Source organism: Terrapene carolina, unplaced genomic scaffold, assembly GCF_002925995.2.
Source record: "Terrapene carolina triunguis isolate 2854851 unplaced genomic scaffold, T_m_triunguis-2.0 Scaffold210, whole genome shotgun sequence".
NCBI classification, from domain to species: domain Eukaryota; kingdom Metazoa; phylum Chordata; order Testudines; family Emydidae; genus Terrapene; species Terrapene triunguis.
The window spans coordinates 6,971,917-6,982,599 of NW_020664561.1; the positions used below are offsets into that span (position 1 = coordinate 6,971,917).

The following is a 10,683-nucleotide window of genomic DNA, read 5'->3' on the forward strand; positions in this document are numbered from 1 at the left end:
GGTTTTTCTTTTCTTTTTTCCTTTTGCTGCTCTGTAACTTTGGCAAAAGTGTTCAAATTTTTGTAAGTGTCAGAACTGCAAAAGTAAAAATGACATGAAAAAAAGTGGGAAAAAGAGAAATATTGATGACATTTTAGTCCATTCAGTAGAAAAAAAATTAAAAAGGGAGAGATAGGAAATAAAAAATACCCAATTCTAAAACACATTTTTTTTGACAAAAAATTGAACATTTTCCAAAACAATGAAAAATAATTCAGTTTTTAAACTTGCCAAACGAAAATGGCTTTTAAACTGTTGTTTGCAGTGTTGTAGCCATGTTAGTCCCATGATATGAGAGAGACAAGATGGGAGAGAGATCTTTTATTGGACCAACTTATATAGGTGGAATAGACAATCTTTTGAGCTACGCAGAGCTCTGCATTCCTTGTGGGTAGACATAGGACACCTTTTGGACCTAATACAAGGCAAAGATGCTTATGATGTGGTCGGGAGTTGCCTTTACCTTTAACTCATAGGATAAAAAAGTATGTTTCCATTTAGCTTTTATCAATTAAATAAACAAAACCCTCGTGCCTTAAAATTTGGGAAATACGTAGTTAAGGAAATTTCAGATAATTTCATTTCAGTATCCAGAAATATTTTTCAGCACTTCTAGCTTTTATTTTGTGTATCTTAGTACTTGTTTTACTAATTAATGAACCACAGTCCACTACCAACCTTAACTCTGACTTTATTCTTGTTAATATCTTGAGTATAAATAAACTAAACACTTCTATTACTTCTGATAATTAGTAAGACGGACTTTGCTACACTCTATTACCCACAGAGATTAGAAATGTATTGCAGTTTAATTATGGTATGTACTTTTTTCCCCAAACACTTTAGGTAATTGAAAGTTGTGAATTACTTAATTTACATAATTCTTGACTCCACTATTTTCTTATTTGTCAGAAGTAAGCACCGTAAAATGGAGCGATGGGCCCGTGGATACTACAGGTTCCATCATGCAGTGCTCCACCTTGAACTGATGGTGTTATGTTCACAGCACACCCGCAGAAAAGTTAGATTAGAAACATCAGATAATCTTGCTGGAAGATTGCAGTGTAACATTACTTTATTTCTCAGTGGTCAGAGCGATAACACACGAGAATCCCAAACCAGAGAAAGACAAAGCAGGCTGCTCCCTAAAACAGGGACACAACTCACCCCGCCATGTTCTAGGCTGGCTCCTTCCAGCCTGACTCTGCCTCTCTGAGCCCTGGATCTCATGCTTCACCAAAGAGTCATCTAGGCTGCAAGCAGGACCAGGAAACCCCCCAACTCTTAAAGTGATAGCTTGCAATTCCAACACAGTCCTCAATAGACTACAGAGGGAAGGTGGAGCATTGGACACTGGGATTTGCAGTGCAGGCTCAACAAGCCACTGCTCCATATTAAAGACGAGGACAGGTCTGTTTAATACAGATTTAGCGTGTCCCTCCCATCAGGGGCAAGGTGGTAACCAGCAGAAGGGGTCACGGTGCCCCCAAGTTGGCAGCCCCACTGAAACGTGTTCCTTCTCTCTCTCCTGCCAGGCTGTTCGCTGTGAAGTGCGGCGGCTGCTTTGAAGGCATCGCACCCAGCGAGTTCGTCATGAGGGCCCAGAAGAGCGTCTACCACCTGAGCTGCTTCTGCTGCTGCGTCTGTGAGAGGCGGCTGCAGAAGGGCGATGAGTTCGTGCTGAAGGAAGGCCAGCTGCTGTGTAAGAGCGACTATGAGAAGGAGAGGGAGCTGCTCAGCCTGGTGAGCCCGGCTTTGTCGGATTCCGGTAAGGGGGAACCAGGAGCAGAGAGGAGTTTGTGGCCTGTGCTGTGGGGAGTGAGTCCAGGCCCCCGCAGAAACATGCCTGACTATTGTTATTGATTTGTATGACCCTAGCACGTAGGAGCCCCAGTTGTGGCCCAGAACAAAAAGATGGCCCCGGCCCCAGAGAGCTTATGAGAGATGGACCCCAGCTGGGACATATAAATCCAAACTGAGAACCACTCCAAGCTGTAGGGGTGGGTATGTAACCCACAATAACAGTGTGGCTGCTTTTCCCACTCGAGTCATGTAATCAGACTCCTTCTTGGCTCCTGTGTGATGACTGAACCCATATCTCTGCCTCTAAAAGCTCCAGCTTCTATGTCTTGCGTCCAATAACATTAGTTTGTAGGGAGGAGCAGGCTTTTAAATCTCTAGGTGTGGTCTAGCCACTAGAGGGAGACAGAGATTACCATGGGAGCCCCAGTCGTGGGCCAGGATCCCGTTGCGCTAGGTGCTGTACAAACACCAAACCATACAACAATCCCTGCCCCGAAGGGCTTACAAACTAAGCATAAGCCAAGAGACAACCAATGGAGACCGACAGAGGTGGGAGCACCAGGAAGTGAGATTGCTCCGGTCCGAATGATTGGCTGTGGGCTCTGCACACCCACAGCTGAACCCTTATTAAGATTTCTGTAGGCCTCATGGCAGAGAGGAGTTTTAATGAGGGATCCAAAGGAGAATAATGTGTTAGTTTTGTGGCTGTTCGCAGGGTGCTTCTCCAAGCACAAGGAAGAGCAGGGAAGAAAATACCAAGGTGCGGGTTTGAAAATATAAGTGGGTGATGGAGGCTGGAAGTGGGTGATGGAGGCTGGCATCATGAGCTAGTCGGAGGTGGGAGTCAACCTTTCACTACTGGTTGAGATGGAGGGTGAAGAAAGCCCATGGAAGGTCTCGAAAGTGCAGACAAGTAGCTTATGTTTGATACGATCAAGATCTGGGGCTGGATTGTCACTTCCCAATCTGCCTGAGGCAGAGATGGCATGTAGCTGCACTGCCCCAGGAACAGACCTGGGAAGGAATTGTGCATCTGGTTTCCCTCCTGCTCCAGGGAGGAAGTGCTCTGCTGCAGATATATACTCCAGCCAGTGTGTCAGAGGGGTGGACAGTGGTTCAACTGTGGGTCTGCCCATTCCCTGCCCCTATCTACCTACTCCTCCACCTGCAAGGTGGAGGAAGAGTTGCTCCGTGGAGACTCCTGCAGTAATCCATGATGCAGCCTGACTCCTCTCTGCGCTATCGTGAAAGCAGGTCACACTCCTTCCCTTGATGGACTGTTCATTGATAGGTTTTTACACCATCCCACCAGCTCTGACTGTATTTTACAAAGGTTATGCAGAATTATGGACACGCAGAAGGTTTGCGGGACTTGGAATGTTGAAATGATGGAGAGATGCCTTCCCCATGTAGTGACAATAATACTTAGCAGCTTACCTTGGTAGATCTCTTTACAAAAGTGAGTTAAGTTATTATAATGAGTATGTATTATTGTGCAGACATGGTGGGGGAGGTAATAGCTTGTTACTGAACCAACTTCTGTTGGTGAAGGAGAAGCTTTCAAGCTTACAAAAAGCTTAAGAACTTCAACTGATTCCGGGCCTTATTATGCTGAGTGCTGTACAAATACATAGTGCAAATGTCCATAGAGCTGTGCAACAAACTGATCTTTTGGTTCAGTGGCGGATCTGAAAAATAAATTTAAAAAAATCAGTTTCGGGTTGACCTGAAATGAAAATGTTTTGAACTTTTCAGTGAAAAGAAAGTTTAAAAAAAAAATTCATTTCAGATCTAACTGTTTCTGTCAACCCGAACCAAAATGTTTTGTTTAGTTTCTGAGGGTTTTAACCTTTTTTCTTAAATAAAATGGAAGTAAATTCAAAATGAAAAGTCATTTTGAATAGAAAAATCAAAATATTTTGTCTTGAAAATGTTGAAACAAAACATTTTGACTCTTTTGGAGTTCTCTTCCTTGTTTCGACCAAAGCAATTTGTTTTCCATGAACGAAAGAACAGCATATTGGGTCAGACCAATGGTCTATCTAGCCCAGTATCCTGTCTTCCAAAAGTGGCCAATGCCAGATGCTTCAGAGGGAATGAACAGAACAGGGCAATTATCGAGAGATCCACCCCTGTCATCCAGTCCCAGTTTCTGCAAGTCAGAGGATTAGGACACCCAGAGCATGGGGTTGCATCCCTGATCATCTTGGCTAATAACCATTGATGGCTGTATCCTCCAGGAACTTACCTAATTTTCGTTTAACCTAGTTATAGTTTTGGCCTTCACAGCATCCCCTGGCAATGAGTTCCACAGGCTGACTGTGTGTTCTCATAGACTTTAGGTGAGAAGGGACCATCATGATCATCTAGTCTGACATCTTGCCCATTGCAGGCCACAGAACCTCACTCACACCAGTATTGTTGTGTTATGAAGTTCTTTCTTATGTTTGTTTTAAACCTGCTGCCTATTAATTTCATTGGGTGACCCCGGTTCTTGTTACGTGAAGGAGTAAATAATACTTCCTTATTCATTTCTACACACCATTCATGATTTTATAGAGCTCTATCATATCTCCCCTTAGTTGTCTCTTTTCCAAGCTGAAAAGTCCCAGTCTTTTTAATCTCTCCTCATATGGAAGCTGTTCCATACCCTTAATCATTTTTGTTGCCCTTCTCTGTATCTTTTTCAATTCTAATGGGGTGACCAGAACTGCACACAGTAGTCAAGGTGTGGACGTACCATGGCTTTATATAGTGGCAGAATGATATTTTCTGTTTTGTAATCTACCTCTTTCCCAATGGTTCTTAATATTCTGTTAATTTTTTGACTGCTGCTGCACATTGAGCAGATATTATTTTTAGAGAACTACTCACAGTGACTCCAAAATCTGTCTTGAGTGATAACAGTGAATTTAGATCCCTTCATTTTGTATGTATAGCTGGGATTATGTTTTCCAATGTGCATTACTTTGCATTTATCAACATTGATTTTCATCTGCCATTTTGTTGCCTAGTCATCCAGTGTTGAGAGATCCCTTTGTAACTCTGCACAGTCAGCTTTGGATGTAACTATCTGGAGTAATTTTGTATCATCTGCAAATTTTGCCACCTCACTGTTTCCCCCTTTTTCCAGATCATTTAGGAATATGTTGAACAGTACTGGTCCCAGTACAGATCCCTGGGGGACACCACTATTTACCTCTCACCATTCTGAAAACGGACCATTTATTCCTACCCTTTTGTTTCCTCTCTTTTAACCACTGATTCATGATTTCCTCTTATCCCATAACTGCTTATTTTGCATAAGTGTCTTTAGTGAGGGACCTTGTGAAAGGTTTTCTGAAAGTCCAAGTATACTATATGTACTGGATACCCCTTGTCTGCATATTTGTTTGACCCCCTCAAAAAATTCTAATAGATTGGTGAGGCATGATTTCCCTTTACAAAAGCCACGTTGACTCTTTCCCAACAAATCCAGTTTATTTATGTGTCTTGTGTTCTGTTCTTTACTATCCTTTCAACCAGTTTACCTGGTACTGAAATTAGGCTGACTGGCCTGTATTTGCTAGGATCACTTCTGGGGCCTTTTTTAAAAATTGGTGTCACATTAGCTATCTGCCAGTCATCTGGCACAGTGTCTGATTTAAATGATAGATTACATACCACAGTTAGTAGTTCTGCATGAATTTGTGAAATATTTTGATCAAACTGACTATATATTTAGTTTGGGGGGGGGTGGAGTTTTGTTTGAAAAATTTTGCCCAGGTCCAAAGCCAGTCTCTGCCACAAAGAGCTTCCAATCTAAAAGTAAGTTTTAATATTAGGCAGCATGACCTAGTGGATAGAGCGCTGGATTGGGAGACCTGGGTTCTAGTCCCAGCTCTGCCACTGGTGTGCTGGGTCACTTTGGGTGAGTCACTTCCCCTTTCTGTGCCTCAGTTTCCCCATCTGTAAAATGGGGTCTAAGGATAGTAACCTCCTTTGTAAAGTGCTTTGAGATCTGGGGATTAGAAAAGCTAGGTATTTTTATCATTATTTCCATTTTTACAGAGGGGAAACTGCGGCACAGAGATATGACGTACCTTGCTCAAGGCCATTTGGTGACTCGGGCAGAACTGGGACTAGCCTCCAAGTCTCCCAAATTCCCTGCCTATTCCCTAGCCTCTGAACCACGGTAAATAGCCTGACTCCAAAACTGAGCCTGACATACCCCGGATTTGGTGACCTTGCGGGCATACGGCCAAAGGAGCTGTTTGATAGGATGTTTGGAAAGGGCTGAGGGTGTGATTCCCCAAATGACGAAGGGCTGGGAAGGAGTTTCGGTAGGTGCGTGGCTGGCTGAGTTCCCGTTGAAATGGTGACTTTAATGCTGCTGGAATTTGATTGTGTTATTAATGATGTGTTAGGGTGCCAGAGCCTTGGATCGGCCTCTTTCATTATTTTACACATAAATGTTTAACATTTCCTTTAAAAAAAAAAACCCAAACCCTAAATAAGAACAGTCCCGCAGCAAAGGCTAGAAAAAGAAAATGAACTTTAAGCAGAAATATTTCAGTTAGACGGGGTGCAGTCCCTAAAGACGCCGTCTAAGAGCAGGTGCAGACAGACACATGCCATTTGCCTGTGGCTTGCAATTGCATCTGATTTTCCAAAATACTGTTGGCTTCCTTTTTGAAACATGTTGTCAGACGATAAGGTGCTAAACACCTGGAGGCCGGTGCCCTGTGAAAGGAACGGCTGACAGTCATTTGTAGCAAGTCTTTGTCACTGTAATAACAAGGGGCTTTGCAAAAGGGGTCAGCATCATTTCACAAGCGGGGAAACTGAGGCACAGAGCAGCGACGTGACTGGTCCGAGGTTACCCAGCAGGCCAGTCGCAGAGCTGGTAATAAAACAGTCCTAGTCTAGTGCTCTGTTCACTAGGTCGCACTGCCTCCTCTAATAGTTGTCATTATCCTCTGGGAATGTCCCTTTCCAGTACAGGTGTGATGAAGATGGACTGGGACTTTTCTCTGCACTTGTAATGGAGGTGGAAAATCATTGCAGCTGTTGTAGTGAGTGTTGGGTGCCTTGCTGATTTCACTGTTGGGGGAGTTGTATGTTTTGGATGCAGCGGTTATGGTGAGTGAGTATCCAGAGAATGAGTGAGATCCCTTCTAGCTAATGGATCTCCTGGAGAGAGAAGCTGATATTCTACAGATTTGGATGGCCCCTATTGGAGGGCTTCCATGCCCTGTGATATTGAGTCAATTAGCATCACGAATGATGAACGCCAGCAGCCGAGGGTGCAGTTGCAAGTATTGTTGCTAGAAAGTCAGGTAGATGATTGTCAATATTGGAATGTATGAATTGGGAACATGGTGCTGTGAGAGTGCTGAATCAGACCTTGGAAAGTCAACTGGCAAAAAATCCCTCTCTCCTCCACTTTTAACTTACTGGAGATAAATATCTATATTTATTGAGGAACAAGCGAGCCAATTCAGATAAAATAAGAACCAACAGGAAGCCTCACCCCAAAAGTGAACCAGATCTGATTTGTGAGGGGTTGTTGTTTTTTGAGGTTTGAAAAAGTTTGGCTAACTTTTTCCCAGGTATTCCCAACAACCTCGGCTTTGCTTACAGTACTTCTAGCCCAACCAAAAGGAGTGGCAGAAACCTCAGGGAAAAAAAAGTCTCTTCCTATGACAACTCCAGCCAGATTCTGGAGACCCAGGAGATCTGGAGGGTTGGGACAAACTTCAGAACAGGATCCAAATTTTTGAACCTATCCCCAAAGCAGACTCAATCCCTAAACCTTTAGTGGCGGTCCGCCATTGCTGCTTGTGACGTGACTGCTTTGTAGCTCAGTCCAGGATGTTCATCTCTTTGCTCCTCCCATCCGATGGGTTCAGTAGCGGGATCTCACTGAATGTGGTGGTGTGCGTGTGACACGGTGACTTTGATTTGTGATGCCGTCTGGCAACCCAACATCTCAATGCGCCTCTTTCGAGGTGGAGTGAAAGGGAAATGGGTGATACGCTGCCCTCTTCTGGAGAGGGATGGCTTTGCACTCACCGTGGCTGAGCAGCTGTGTGAACCAGTGGACTGCTGCCGTGCCCTGTGGAAAGGAGACCGAGCTGTAAGCCCCAAAGCAGAGCAGTGCTCCAGGAAGGTGGGGTAATACCATGTCATGTGAGAAGAGGACGAGGCTGTGCTTCTGCAGGCAGAACCACAGTATAAGCAGAGCTCCAGTGCAGCCTTTCATGAAAGAGTCACCCATGCAGTCTGGCCAGCCACCTCCGTGCTCCTTTAACCTCTTCCCATGGCTTCACAGTTCCCTAACTCTTCTCAGGCTGCTGGCCTGATTTCCAGAAGGGCTGAGCAGCCATAAATCCCAGTCAAGGCAATGGGAGCTACAGGCGTGAAACCAGAGAGTGCCCCCCCGCGAGGTTGTGACTCTCCTTCGCATGGTTTCCTGTCTCTCGAACTCACTTCGGGTGGAGTGAGACTCTGAGGCCTTGAACCTGTCACCACAGCAGCTTTCCCCCAGTGCCAGGTGAACCCCATCGAGATCTCCAATGGAGCTTGGTCCCTGACTTTCCCTGTGCTGGAAGGAGCTGTGAAATTAAGAGCTGCGTGTCCAGCCGGTGGCTGCCTTCCCAAAGGCCCTCCAGAAATGTAAGAGGCTGGGAGGGAGGGACACAAACTGAAGGCCATTTTGTGAGAAAATGCAGATGAAAAGCAAGGCTGTGGAAGCCATATGTTCTCTTTAATCTCCCAAACCCTTGCTTCAATTACTGCCTCCCCTGAGCTCCAGCGGCCAAGCCTAAGTAAACAAGCCCTTCTGAAAGAAGACCCTGGTTTCCAATTAAAAGTGTACTAACATTTCTCCTCTCCCTAATTCCCTCCGACCAAAGAATTTTTTCATCTCCGCGCACGAAATCAAGTAGCCCTAGATTGCCTCCACACCACCCGGCTCTCTTCCCCATTGAGTTGTGGGGTCACCCAGAGGTCACCACAGACAATATAAATGGCCCCCAGCCCTTTCCCATGTGACGTCAGGAGGAGCCTTAAAGATTAATTAATTCCTACCTCGTTCACGGAAGGCTTTAAAGGCAGAGTTAATTAAAAGTATTACCACACTAAATCCGACTCAACTTTTTTTTCCCACTCAGATGGATTCTTGGAGCAGGTGTTTGGGGAGTTTGGTCCCCCTTTTCATCACTTGCAGAGTAGAGCGCAGAGATCTGTTTGTTTTCAGTGGGTTTTTTTTTAATGTCTTGAAAGCTGTAGCGGCTCCATTATCATCCACTGAGCTGCACTTGTCAGACACTAACAGCAAAATGTCCTGCTGCACTCTAAAATCATGTGGTTAGAAATAGTAGCCAGATGCTAGCTGGGAAATAGCATCAGGGCAGTAGAACACCTACAGGCATCGTCATAAGATGCTCTCAAGCACTCAGCCTTCTTTGAGAGAGAGAGAGAGTTTTATTGCCATCACCTCTGTGGTGGGATATAAATGAAGACAACAGGGTCACTTGTCCCGAGCAGAAAAATCTCAGGTTCCTTATTCTTAAGTCTCCAGCAATGGGCTGAAGCCACCAAGTTCAGATCTGGGGGGTTCTTTTAGGCCGAATATAATTCTTGATAAATTACACATAGTATTAGGCAAACATGAATTGGTTCTGAATAGAAATGGGCCTGACCCCTTTAGCTTTGGGAAAGTTCAGATCCAGCAGCAGTTTCTTTTGCAGAAGCTGACATAACGCTTAGTGGAATATAGCTGTTTATATAGGCATTGCTTTACCGGCTACTGAAATGCAGCCATCTCTGGTGTGGAACACTCCTCCCAGGTGTCTAACGGCACAGTATTGCTGCACAGTGGTTTAGGATGGGCATAAGAATGCCATGTGCAGTTGGAACTGCAGGCGGAAGAATGTAATTACCCACGCTGGAATGTAAGCAGGACACTGGCGTTAATGCAGCATTACACATACACAAAGTGGCAAGGAACCAAGAAGTAGCTAGCAGTTACATATTGCATCTGAAACCCAGTGAGCAAACCCCCTTCCTTCGTTTCCCAGTAGCCTGCAAGGAGAGTGGGTTTCTTTCTTGGAGAGGGAGGGAGAGAAAACCCCTGCAGCAGCAGCCAGAGATTGGTGGGAATTAGTGTGACCGGCCTGCCCCCTGAACCTAAGCTGCCTGTGGGGTGGGAAAGGAAAGCAGCTGCATGCTGCTAATAAAGCATGTTGTTCCGTGTCGGCGGTGCCTATTAGCCACACCAGGTGTGTGTGCTCAAGGAAGAGTGGGGCTGGAAGCATGCAGAATGGCAGGGGTGCCATAGGGAACCAGTTAAGTACAGTGGTTAGGTAGCTGCGCTGTGACGGCTGCTTACCACACCAGTCATAGTCTAGTTCCCTTGTGCTCCTTCCATCTGCCTGTCCTATCCCCCTGCTGGCTCTTGCACATAGGCACTGTCTTTTTGTCATGTGTAGAGCCCTGATCCTGGACTCAGGCCTCTAGGCACAGCTATAATAATAACAGCGATGATGATGATGATGATATGCCAGCCGCAAAATCTCTCGAGCAGTACTGTGCCACTCCTCTCCTGCTGACCAGGGCCGGCTCTAGGCACCAGCAAACCAAGCACGTGCTTGGGGCGGCACATTTTCAAGGGCGGCATTCTGACCATTTTTTTTTTTTTTCTTCCCGTGGCAAAAGCCTAGAGCTGGCCCTGGCAGCAGCAGCACGTCGTGTGCGGGGGGTGCCCTGGGGCCGCTCCGGTTCGTGCCGCGGGGGAGCAGCGCCGCACCTTGTGGCTGGGCCGGGCAGGCTCCGAGCCGGGGACACTCGGACTGGGGC

At 45.7% G+C, this 10,683-nt stretch overlaps 1 protein-coding gene across 1 annotated transcript in view; it reads left to right on the forward strand.

Moving 5' to 3' along the window:
• The window catches only part of LOC112107429 (LIM homeobox transcription factor 1-alpha), a 151,265-nt gene that overhangs the window by 115,869 nt on the left and 24,713 nt on the right, over positions 1-10,683 (forward strand). The window contains exon 3 of the mRNA XM_024201124.1: positions 1,575-1,807. Within this exon, the coding sequence (XP_024056892.1) occupies positions 1,575-1,807 (233 nt within the window). The remainder of the gene's footprint in view (positions 1-1,574; positions 1,808-10,683) is intronic.